Source organism: Halyomorpha halys, unplaced genomic scaffold (genome assembly GCF_000696795.3).
Source record: "Halyomorpha halys isolate HHAL.00 unplaced genomic scaffold, Hhal_1.1 Scaffold487.1, whole genome shotgun sequence".
Lineage (NCBI taxonomy): Eukaryota > Metazoa > Arthropoda > Insecta > Hemiptera > Pentatomidae > Halyomorpha > Halyomorpha halys.
Window position 1 is genome coordinate 277,080 of NW_027111707.1, and position 13,318 is coordinate 290,397.

At 27.3% G+C, this 13,318-nt stretch overlaps 3 protein-coding genes across 3 annotated transcripts in view; 1 reads left to right on the forward strand and 2 right to left on the reverse strand.

The window, feature by feature from the left end:
• Nucleotides 1–556: 556 nt before the first annotated feature.
• Alg2 (alpha-1,3/1,6-mannosyltransferase Alg2) lies at nt 557–2,347 on the reverse strand. The gene has a single exon (XM_014424978.3). It carries the CDS (start codon nt 2,136–2,138, stop codon nt 915–917), a length of 1,224 nt encoding a protein of 407 aa, XP_014280464.1. The 5' UTR covers nt 2,139–2,347; the 3' UTR covers nt 557–914.
• A 185-nt stretch (nt 2,348–2,532) lies between these two features.
• On the forward strand, nt 2,533–5,947 carry LOC106683477 (coiled-coil domain-containing protein 174). The gene is made up of 4 exons (XM_024361901.2): nt 2,533–2,702; nt 2,783–2,970; nt 3,097–3,327; nt 5,542–5,947. The coding sequence occupies exons 1-4, from the start codon at nt 2,664–2,666 to the stop codon at nt 5,852–5,854; spliced, it is 771 nt and encodes a 256-aa protein (XP_024217669.2). The 5' UTR covers nt 2,533–2,663; the 3' UTR covers nt 5,855–5,947.
• A 3,934-nt stretch (nt 5,948–9,881) lies between these two features.
• The window catches only part of LOC106683479 (uncharacterized), a 109,057-nt gene continuing 105,620 nt past the window's right edge, over nt 9,882–13,318 (reverse strand). Inside the window, exon 3 of the mRNA XM_014424980.2 lies at nt 9,882–12,229. Coding sequence (XP_014280466.1) covers nt 11,913–12,229 — 317 coding nt within the window. The 3' untranslated portion in view covers nt 9,882–11,912. The remainder of the gene's footprint in view (nt 12,230–13,318) is intronic.

A 13,318-nucleotide genomic window follows, 5' to 3' on the forward strand; every position in this document is an offset into this window, starting at 1 on the left:
CTTAATCTGGATAATTTATTTGTTTTATTCATAATTACCTTAAGACTACTTAGCCTTTTAAGTAAAATATGAATCTAAATCATGTAGTCAAGTTCTTCTATTTCAGAAACGTATGTCTGGTCGGTGAGTGTTATATTTAAAATGTGTGCCATTATTAGGCTTGTTCCAACATGAGTCAAAACTGTTGTAACGCAGTATAGTCTTCTATTCCAAAATCTATACCACTCTGGATTGACGATAATTTTGACTTATGTTGGAAAAAGTCTTATATATTTCATTTTATTATCATTCATGTTTTTAAATTTTAACTATAAATAGTTAAAACTAGTACAGAATAAAATATATTTCTCATATCCTGAGTAGATACAATGGATAACTGTTAATTTATTTATTTAAAAAAAATAATTATAATAAACTTTGCACCATCAATAAGTTCCACCACAATGGTGTTTATGATTTTTACATTTATGTTTTGGAAGAAAGTGAAAAAAAAAAATATCACCTTTCAATGTTTCGAAATGCTAATCATTTAGGATACATGAAAATAAAATAAATTATAGAATAAAATATTTATTTATTTCATTTATAAAAGCAAGTACCCCATAGAGGATCATAAGTATGAAGATATTTATTTTTCTCATTTTTTTGTATCACAATTATATTTATTTAAACTAATTCTTTTTTTTTAAAAAAAGAACTTTTAAAAAGTTTGTTCTATTCCTTGTATTAAGATAAGTCTAATGGTCGGAGCACTGTTACTCTTCCACACACATAAAGATATTTGAAATATAGGTATATTTCAAATCATTTGAATGGACTATGTACATTTAAGTAAATATATGCCTTTTCTGGAGGACTTTTTATAATAAATATAATTAATTTGACACAAGAAATAGAGAATATAGGTTAAAATCTCACTGAGATTTTTTATTATTCACTAATGATGAAACATCAATTTCTAATTGATTGGAAAATGCTTTAAAGGAAAATTTTTCTAAAAATCTTTTAAAACCAGCAGCACCCATTTTAGTTTTAAGATCGGATTCTTTCCTTATTCGTACCATGTTCTTAGCAAAGCTGGAATCATCAAGATCACAAAGAAATCCTGTTTCACCATCCACAATCGTTTCTGTCGGACCTCCACTTCGTACAGCTATCACTGGCTTTTTACAATACATAGCTTCAAGTGGTACGATACCAAAGTGTTCATTGTGGGGGGTGTAAATTAGACAATCACTCCTATTCAACAAGTATATTTTATCTGCATCAGACGGTGATTTTAAAAAGTAGACTTTATTTTCAATTTGCAATGATGTAGAAATCTTTTGAAGTTCCAAAAAATATTCAACATTCTCAGTAACACGAGGATCATATCCACCAGCTATTACTAGGACAGTTTTCTCCCATAGTTCAGGAGAAAGTGATTCTCTCATAATTTTAAAGGCATTCATACTTCGTTCTAAAACCTTTTTCCTTTCGTATCGATTTATGGACAAAAACAAAAAGCAATCATCAGCCAAGTTAATCTCAGGTAATTTTGCATTTGTCATAATGAATTCATCAAATAATCTTGTATTAATTGAAGGATATAAAACTGTTGGTTCCTTCTTGATGCTTTTAAATGTTTCTTTAAATACAGATTTTGTAAATAAACTATTAACATATATTCTATCAGCACATGACGTGGTTTTTTCTTCTAACCAATTTAATGGTATTCTATAAATATATTTCAAAAATCCTTCTGGCTTGGACAACAATTGATCAGGAAAATGACAATAAAATATAACCTTACTAACAGCAAAATGAATAATTGGAATAGGAATTGAGACAAGATCACAAAATACACAATCAGCTCTTTCAAAAAAGCAAATGTACAGAGCACAATATATCATTTTAAGATAAGCACATAGTGCATAAAAACGTCCAAAAATGCTTCTAGGAATCCACTCTCCAACTGTTGTGACATGCAATGTTCCATCTCTTGTTTCTTCAAAGCAGTGATTGTGGTTGTGATAAGAAGTAATGAACTTAACATCAAATCCAGTTTCTTGAAGAGCTAGAGCAGCATCAACCACTAATCTTTCAGCACCACCAAGTCCTAGGTCAGGATGTAAAAATATAACTTTTCCTTTACCCATTATAAATTATAATTAACTTATTTCCTTATTCTTGAAAATTAACATTTGAAATTTTGTAAAATGATACCAATCAGTTGTTATCTAGAAGAAAAGAACCGATGACAAATACAATATATTGCCTACAAAAATATATACCGACTAAAGTCATAACACTGCAGATTATAATGAGCAATGTGTAGCTCAATTGACAACTGTACGTACCACCGTTGAAAGAAACGTTGAATAAATCGATTTAAATCAAATTCATTTTACAAGTCTAATTTTAACACTATCTACGATACAACTCATGGTTAAAATTAAAAATTATTTGTTTTATGGTTTTAGGAAACTTTACGAAACGAAACGTTACAGTATCCCTCTAATAAAATCAAAATTTTTAGTTAATCGACCTTATCGATTGTTATCACTCTTGAAGTGAGAAACCGCACTAAAACCTTCATTATTTGAATTTGCTATTATGACATAAATTCATTTATATTGCAAAATATTTTATAATTTTTAGTTATTGTTACTATTTTTAATAAAATGAAGTCAGGGAAGACTATTGACATCAGTAAATCATCGGTATGCTCGTGAATTAATCATTATTATGTACAATGTTAATTTACTTTAAGTTATAAGTTTTTTCTTCTTTATTATTTTAGTTGATTAGCCTGAAAGCCGAGCTTTCAAGGAAGCAAGAAGAGGTTAAGAATATAAAAACTACCAATTCTTATATTAAATTACCACCGAAACCTAAAGTGCCAGTTAAGAAAAATATTGGTGTTGAAGACAGGAATAAGAGAGATACAGAACTTGATTCTGAAGAAATTGATCTTTTGAAGAAGTCAAAGTATTTATAATTAATATAATTTTCCCTGTGACCATACTACTTATTCTATTAAATAATTTATTTAGATACAGATCATTGTTTAACTAAATTCGATATAGTTATTAAAAACTAAGTAATTTGTTTCAGGGAAGTTCTTGCTGTGAAGTCAAAGCTTTATGATGAAATACAAAAGGGTAACATTGTACCCTCAGATGAAAAGCAGCAAGTTTATCTTGTCGATTTTAAAAACAAAGAGACTACCGATTTTCCCAGTTCTAGCAGTGATTTAAAATCAAATCCTGTCATTGTGCTAGATGAAAATGATACTGATGCTGATGATTATCCTGTTGATACTGAGGATATTGATGACAACGAATGGTATGCAAATTTAAACATCAATTATTAAGTTAGTTCAAATGTGTTATGTTCAAACATAAATGAGAAAAGTGTACATGTGGTAAAAATGTACAAGTGTACTGGTGGGTGAATGTGTACTCACTTATACACAATGCTGTATTCTGGGTTATAACCTACACTATTATTATTTCGGATTCTTTTCAATTGAAGTCAGGCATAAATTCGCTTGATTACAAATCTTTTTGATAATGCCAAGTTATTACCAACAATAAATGTTGACCATTTTCTCATTATGTCTACGAATACAATCTCATCCAACATGTCAAGTGACACATTGGTGAACTAGTACCAATACTGCACTTCATAAGAAATTATTGAAATTTAGTTGTAACTATCTGTTGCTTATTACCAATTGTTTGTTCTTGGCATTCAAAATATTCCCACTGACCGGCTATGAATCAGTTATAGTGACATGCTTTTAACACCCTACCATTAGAGGTGTAAGACATTTGTCTCATCAGTTTTACACTGTAGTCTGGCTCATACATAATATTGCACTAGTACACAATTAGATATAGGCAAGGCATATTGATTCTACAGTTGGTTTTTCTCCTATGGTGATTACAAACATGTACTTTTAAAGTAGTCCAAATCTTATATCAAAGGAGGAAAGATAAAAATTGTAAAAAACTGACATTTCATTTGAAAGAACAAAGATTTTTTGTTACTAACTAACTCAACTGTGTTTTACAAGTTTTGGCAATTACATTATTCTACGCTAAAGAATTTAACTGTAACTTATGTTAAATGTGCGTTTTCAGTTTAAATTTAGTTGTCAAAACATTAATTTTACTAGAATAATAATTAAATCGAGGTTTGATTGGGTTGATTTGTGATTATTTCAAAAAATCATATTAATTTGAAATAATGACGCGTTAGTTTTTGACTGGATATTATATTAGGAGGAAATGGTTGGGGGTGCGGTCAGAGAAGAATGCAAACAAGTTTTACTTATTTTTATTTAAAAGTTTTAATTATTATTTAAAATAAGTTTTGCTTATTTATGTTCTTCTTTGAACGTACACCCAACCATCTTTTCATCATAATTTAAAATAAATTTGTGAAAATGTGTTTAGTTTACTTTATTTCAACATTAACCAATGTATTGGAGAAATGCAAAAATTGAAATCATAGAAAGCTAACTTATTTTGGTTTATTTATTAATTTGAATGGCTTGAGAAAAAGAATATGATTTAAATTTGTCTGTACAGCAGTTCAAAAAATTCTACAATTCTTGTTAAATTATTTATGTAATTCATATTCCATAAGATTATAGGTAAACAGGTTGGAATTATGGTGTTAGGCATACTAACACAATAAATTGCTTATTAGAGAAACAAAAGAACATTTTCCACATAGTTAATTGGTTTCTAAATTGTTACTTTTCACATTCTTGCCCCAAGCCATTGATTTTTTTTTATTTCATAATTTTTTAGCTATTTTGTTTTTCCTTTTGTACTTCAACTATTATCTTACAGATTATTGAGTTGAAAGTTTATTTTCTGAAAGGTTGAGATTTAGTTTTGGTCTAATACAAAAACAAAGTTAATTTTCACAAGTTGGAATCACATTCCAACTTGAAAGTTCCGTGGTTTTACCCGAATACACTCATCTTCCAAAGTTCTCTTAACCCTATAGTTTGATTACAGTCATACCTATCCAACATAAGCAACAAGAAAATTTTTATGAAATTCTATGTTATAAATAATATCAACAATTTTTTTCATTTTGCGATGTAAAGTCAAGGCAGAGCATTCTTTTATATCGATTTTAGATTTAGATAGGACAGAGTATTTGGGTTTTATTGCAAAATGACGAAATATTGATTTAGCTCATTATGCACAACAGAACAAATGTTGGTTGGTTCCTTATTGTTTAAGTGGGTTAATTTAAATTACAGTTTTGTGTTATATATTAATCATACTATTTAAAATCTGTGGTAATTATTTACAAGGTTTATTGTAGGTAATTTAAAATATTCTGTCAATTATTAATTGGTATGACAAGTATGCTATTCGGATTTATAAATAATTATCACATACTCATCCAGTTTATGAGAAACAAATACTAACATACAAATACAATTTATTGTTCAGTTTCTCTTATTTAAGAGACTTACTAAATGTCTATTTTTTAATATCTTTGATTGACACTTACCTTTATATTATTTTTCAGGGTTGAGTACACTGATTGTCTAGGGCGTACTCGTAAATGTCACAGATCAGATTTACCCGCAATGAAAGAAATTGATCGAAAAATGGGTCAAGAAGTGAAAGATAGAAACCCAGATGTTATTAAAGAAGAAGTTACTAGAGACAGGCCTCCTGAGCTTGTATCATCTGACATGGAAAGGGAAATGTTCCGTAAAAAATGGGAAGAACAAGAAAGAGAACTTCAAAAGAAGACAGATATCCACTATGAGGATGTATTATTTGATGGTGAGTCACTTTATCATATATATTTATACTTTATCATATATATGAACTGAATTAAAGCTCTGTTCTGAGGAAACACTCTGGGGCTTCCCAAAAATGCATTTAGTTGAGATAAAAATTAAGAATCCTGAATACCGTTTTCTCTAAACTTTTAAATGCTCGAGTATGTGTAGTCACTGTTCTGCATTTAGGTGGGAAGAACACTACTCTAAATTTCTTTAATGAAGTATAAAACTTTTGTCTATTTTTTAATTTGTAGAATAAGAATGTTAACATGTATATGCTTATACGATTCAATAAAGGTTTATGATAATTAACCAATATACTTGTTCACTTTAATAATGTAGAGGAATTTGAGTTTTGACCTAGAAATAAATAAAAATTGACTGTAATTAATTTCTCTTAGTTCTTCATTTTAGTCTTTTATCATTTGAAAAATTTCTCAGGTTTGCTTTTGCTCGCAGTAACTGTTTTTATTTTATCTTACTTTTTTAGAACACTTTCAATCTATTCGTTTTAGGGTTCATTAAATTCATTTAGTGCATTATTTCACCACAGTGCCATTAAGATGTAGTTAATTAACTATTTTTTAGATAAAGATTTGATTGTTATGATATTAAATTTTAATTAATGAATCATTCAACTGCAATTGTCCATGTTTTACTCGGGTCTGAAAAAATGATTTTAATTTAATTTTTGCTAATATTAATGTATGTCGAAATGGTATGAACAATCAAGATAGATGCCACTTTCCACAAATAAAAATTATTAAATATTTACTTTACCTATTTACTTATTAAATGAGGAATTAGTATTTATTAAGTAAGTTATTAAATAGATGTACTGATTTATTAAAATGTTATTAAAAATGCTTTTGATAGTAATTATTATGTTGACTCAGTATTAACATATTTTGTTGAAGCATTTGATTATGATTAATATTGGAATCCTCATAAAAAAAAACTCATTAGTTATGGTATTAATGGTTCCTTAGTGATGATTTATGATTACTTAATGAGTAATTATCTTATTAATTTTGTTAATTAATTAAGTTAATTATCTTGTTAATGTCAAGGTTGATACTAAATATTTAGTAATATTAAATATTAGTAATAAATCTTCTAACTGCTTTATATTTTATCCTCTGGAATTCCACAAGATTCTCATTTGGAGAAACTTATTATTATTATTGGCAAGACAGACCATGGAGGTTCAAGGCCATGTGCGATGTACTAGAGAAATACATCGGGTGTTTCTTGACGTGTTTTTCATAGGGATGGATTTGTCACTCCTATGCCTATTTTTTGTGAGTGTCACCCATAGACTTACGGGCCTCAGAAATGGCTGGGGGAGGCTATGAGTGTGTATTGTATAATGTTATGCTTGTAAAAACCCCAGATAGGGCCGGGGACTCAAACTCACAACCTTTGGGTTGGTAAACAGGCTCGTTGCCACACTGCTACCGTCGCCCCAAAAAAGATACTTCCTTTAGAATATTATCAATGTTTACTATTTGCTTGTACAAGGTTTCGGAGTGTTTCCCGATCTTCTAGTACTTTTATTCCTTATAGTCAAATATATCCATTCTTTTCTTTCTTTTTTGAATTTTTTTCTTCATTGTTACATAATTAAAAAAAACCTAACTAACACACTATTGTTTAAACAATATCATTCTGTAAAATATTTATATATGACTCTTGATCTTCCCAATACTGAATGTTCATCTACCTTGTGTTCTGATTATTTATATAAAATTTCTGCAGTAAAAAATTTCCATTACTGGTTTGTAAGATTTTTTAACTAGAAATTAAATCACACTTTCAAAGTTCATGATGTGAATTTATTAAGTTATTTTTTATGTATATCTTAAATTGGTTAGTTTCAGTTTTACTATATTTGTTTATGAAGTCAGTTTTTGTACCATTTGTATTCTCTGTTATTATATTGGGACTTTTCCTGTTGTTATAATAAATTTAAAAAAATTAAGAGACTTAAGTTTAGGTTAAAATCTTTTCAGATTGTTTTGCAAATAATGATTGAATTGCTTGAAAATATGTAAAATATTCTGTTTATGGGTTTTTTCATTATTTGTTTTAAAGTAGCTTTTACAGTCTTAGTATGGTGTCGTAAATGTTTATTGGTGAATTGGGTTGTTAATTGACCCAAAAACTAAAAAAAGAATTTAAGTCTGATATGACATTTATTTTTTTCTTGATTTGCTTGTCTTCTATAAGTTAGAGCTTGACTATGCACAATCGAAGTAGAATATCATTGCTTCTTTAGTCCTTAAAAATATTTTCTTTTGGATTCTAGCCACCACAGACCAGTCCAGGGAACCCTTATTTATGGTACACAATAGATTATAACTATGGTCTATTTTCTGCTTTCGTTGGCTTTTAAATTAATCTGTTTCTTAATAAGAGCCATTAGTTTCTTTAATTTGTTAGTATTTCTTTCCAAATTTACAAGTGAAAGCTGTGATTATGAGGTGCTGAATAATCTATAGTCTTTTTGGTAGTTGTTTTGTGGATGAAACAATCAAACTGAAATCTTATCTTAAGAAATAGGGTGTTGGATAGTTTTTGATAATTTACATTCCAATAATTTGTGTATCCTCCTCATTTGTACAGAGCAACTAATTCCTTGAATAAAACATCCTTTAAACAAATACAAATATACCTTTTATTCTTTAGATATTTATTTATTTTTACATTTGAGATTACTAAGATTTTTATAATTAATTTTTTTTTTTTTTTTATGATATACATGCTATTATGAAACTATTAATCCAATTTTACTGTTTAAGCCTAAGCTATAGCTTACAATTTTTTAAAAATTATTTTATCATTATTTTTTTTTTTTTATCATTATTATATGAATTAATATAGAAAGTAAAGGAAGCAGACTAAACATATTTTATAACTGTTTCACATATAAAATGAATTGAAAGCAGAGGATGTTGCAGATTTTTTTACCTGATTACCAGGTATTTCCTGGTCCTTGAGGTTTTCCCCATGTTTTTATTTCTATGCATTACCACATATATCTGCTAGTTTATTTGATTTTTCAATATTAAATTTCTTTATAATTATTTCACTGCTTGAAGTAAATAAAAAAGTTTATCTTACAGTATTTACTTGTTATTAAATTAATAAAAAAATTTGGGAGCTTAATATTTGTATTAATACTTGTTATTGGTTATTAGAATTCTAAATTCTTTCTCCTAACCTATTGGTGGAATCGGACTTAACCAAATTTTTGAATTACAATTGCAATTAATTATATCTCTAGTATTTAGGAAGCTTATCACTTAGTTTGAATGTATAAATATTTTTATCTTTGGAATTTAATTTTTAAATTAATTCTAAAAAATATCTGAAAAAATGTGTCCCTCCTTAGATAGTAGCAAATATTTTCTGGTGTGCAACTGATTAGTGCAATACAATTTCTCTTATCCAATGCTTGATTAATCTGTTTACCCTTTAAGCTGGAAAAAAGTACTAATGTTTTGTTCAAGTATATTTTTTTATTCTAAAATGCACTCTCTAATTAATTATTTTTCTTTGAAAAATGATACTTTGATATTAATATTTGGCTTACTGTTATTACTTCTTCAATATCGAGGGAAGCCTAGTATTTATGCAAGAATTTAAAAAAAAATTGCCCACAAAATCTGATATTTTCACTGTCATTTTTTCTTTTTATATCAAGGGACAAATTTTTTTCTTTGTATCTCTGTAGTCAAATGCATCTGAAAGGCATAATATAAATTAATGATTTACTAAAAATCTCTATTTTGGACCTGATCGTGCGATATTGGGCCGAATTATAGAAATATATAGATTGATCTTAATTACAATTTTTTTATATGATTATTTTTAATAGTGTGGAATTCATGAAATAGCTATGTTACGTTCTTACCTTTTGTCCTTAACATGGTTGTGAAAACACATTCTTCCTTTACTTACAGTTTTTTCCATAGTTAAGAAGTGTCAAAATTAACTAAAATAAAGCATTTTGCAGTTGATGCTTGTCCGCAACCTAAACACTTTCATGAAACAAAATTAATTTGACACTTCATTAATATAGTAGTTCTGGAAACTTTATTTGTATTAAATAGTGGTGGTACAGGTGTATAGTTTTATTATCTATTTATAATTAGCATTTCTTCTGAATTAATAATAATACATCTTATTTAATGTTTTTCAAACTTGTTTACACTAGTATCTTATAAACCATAATGCCATCAATACCATTGCCACCATTATCATTCATATCTATATTGGTGGTTTATTACAATTTACGTATAAATTTTTATCATTTTCTTTGTTATACTGTAGGAATAAACTTAACTAATAATACTAATATTAAAAATTATTATTAAAATAATTATCAGGGCATAATATAGTTATATTTTACATCAATTATTAATGGAAACTCCTATGACTATATACTTAAGATATCACAATTAACTGGTTATTCTAATCCAGTATACTCACTAAATAAATAACTCTTTACACCTTGATTACAAAATGATTGGCACAGAATTTTGGTCCGTCAATCAACAAATATTCCAATTGTAGAATAAATACTGTTGTAAGATTTTTAAAGAACAGGTATTCCATAGCACATGGATGTTTACATCACAAATATCGATTCTAAAATTTACTGGTATATCAATTTCAATTTCCAATACTTGTAAAACTAATTAAATATTAAATATTGATTAATAATGCCAAGAAGAGTTCTTCTTTTTGGTTGGTTATGTACTTAATTAATTCACTTAAAAAACTCCCAGTGGACCTTTATCCTGTACTGCCTTATTTAGTTGGGTTAAAAGGAATATATTTTTATATCATCAATAATAATTGGTTTAATAGTTTCATTGGAAATATTTCTATTGTATTAATGCTATTGATTTCATTTTAAATAATAGTCTCCATTTTTTTAATTACATTTCAAATAATAATTAAAATGATGTAATCAATATTTGTGATGTTAAAACCCTGGTGGGTCTGTAACATATTTGTACCAATTTTAATTAAACATAATGTTATAATAAATAAAAGTGAGATATATTATTAGAAACTTATTTTTTTTTCTAAAGGTTGAATTGATATAAATTAATATAATATGTATATATTTTGACATATAATAGAATAATATGTAAAATTATTTAAATAAACTATAAAACATCAATTGCTCACTAAAATTATCTAAAGTAATAAAATAAATAGATTTACGAATAATAATAAATAATATTATAAAGGAACATAACCATCATTACGATTTCAGGAAAATCGATTGGAGCAATATCGCTTTATTAATTTTTTTGATTTTAAAAACAACAGAATTTTATTTATTTTCAGTTATGTTTTAATGTCATGTTTAGACATTTTTTTAACTAACATGAGGAAAATATATCCGAAATAAACATGAAACGACCAAATTAAATTTAAAATAAAGTATAAAATGTTTAATACTAATGAGATCGGAATGTTATTTACAATTAAATACTTTATTTTTCTTGTTAAACTTTAGCAAAGCTGTTTTCAAGTATCTAATTGTTGAATTTTAACAACTCATTAATATGCTTGACAACATTTATATTTAAGAAATGGACTTTATTGAGCTCAATGAAAGGTGTTTACTGTATAATGCTTGTTAAGTGTGTTTTGTAACAAATTTGTAGCATTGCTTAAAATGTCTTCATTTCATTCAATAGTTTATTTTAAATTCATATTTAATATGTGATTTATTAAATACAATCAGTCAGAGTTCAGTTCTTTTAAAAATTTATTCACTTTTCAAAAGTCTTTCGAAACTCGATATTTTTCCTGCCCATAACTTAACTCTATCATACTATTTTTTCTTGATTTATATTGTTAATAGTTACTCCAGACTAATATAGACTACTAAATACTTTGTTGTGAAAGTGCCAAGCTACATTTTCAATATGAATTATTAACCAATAATTAATTTAATAATCTTAATCAGGATCAACATAACCATTCAAATTCGTTGTACTAAAAAAAAAAAAAAAATACAAGAAAATAAATAAGAAGTTTTGTGCTGTTGGGTCTTTGTTACTGCCTTAATACTCACCAATTTTTAATTTAGAAATGGAAAAATATAAATCACCATAGCAATAGTTAACCATGGAGCTGTGAGTGCCGAAGAAGTTGACGCATGGTGTTTCTTTATTATGGGCTTTGTTGTAGTTATCGTAGTAGTTGGTTGTGTTGTCATTGTTGTGGTGCTGTCTCCGCTTCCTTCGGATAAGTCTTCGTCATCTGTTTCGGGAGTGACTGTGATTGTCTTTTCTTCTTTGTTACATAATGTTCCAACACAGTAACAATATTTTACCCTATTTGCTTGACTGCAGTCATTTACAAAGAGCTCAGAGCAGCTTTTGGTGACTCTATCACCTGAAATTAAAAACATTAACAGTTTTAGTTTTCACCTTGATTTAAATCTTTGATTTTATCATTTTTGTACCATATAATTAGTTAATAAGAAATGGTGAATTTTAATTTTGAAAAATTCTTAAGAGTATTTCCTGCAAGTATGCATAAAATATAATAGGAGCATTCCTTCATATTATAAATTATTAATGTATAATTGACTAATAACATTTCTTGTAAAGTCGATGAATTTTATTTTTGGTATGTTATGAATATTTGATATTATATTATTTCTCTAAATTTTGATATTTTACTCCAGAAAATAATTTTTTTTTTTTAATTTTATAATATTTTTTGGTATTGTTTGGCAGTTAATTGTTGTTAATCTCATAACATTTAAAAACATCATCATTCTAAAAGATTTTTATGGAACACTGATGAATTGCCGTTTTTCAATTTCAGGCGCTTTTTAAATATTGCTTGATTTAACTATCTTAAAGTTTTCTCTTCCCATTCTAAGCTAACATTTCAAAGTTGATATAGGACCATCGCTCCCCAGGGGTCTTAGTGGGGTGGGTCCGGCGGGGAAGGATTACCTTTTTTGTGTTATGATCTCCTCTTGTGAGATTGTGACATGTCCTGCATCGAACAACCTATTCGCTATAATTGTCTAATTAAAAAGTCAGATAAGTAAGGCTACTATGGAGGGTGGGAGTGGAGGGTTTGATGCCGTTTTTCAATTTTAGGCGCTTTTTAAATATTGCTCGATTTAACTATATTAAATTTTTTTGTTTTTTTCGTAACCTCCTTTATTATTAAATTTATATAATACATATACATATGCATAATAGAAATGACAAAAGTATGCTAGTATATATTTGTCATTTCTATTATGGATGTGTATGTATGTATTGTATAAATTTAATAATAAAGGAGGTTACGAAAAAAACAAAAAAATTATGAATTGCATCAAAAACAGAATTTACCTCATCCCATTTTCAGTCCTGGACTAATGTTTGAAGTATTACTAGTTACTATTTTTTGTATTAGTTTTGTGAAATTTTGATGCAGTCTTCCAATTTGTTGTGGATATTTGTAAAAGGTTACCTTTTA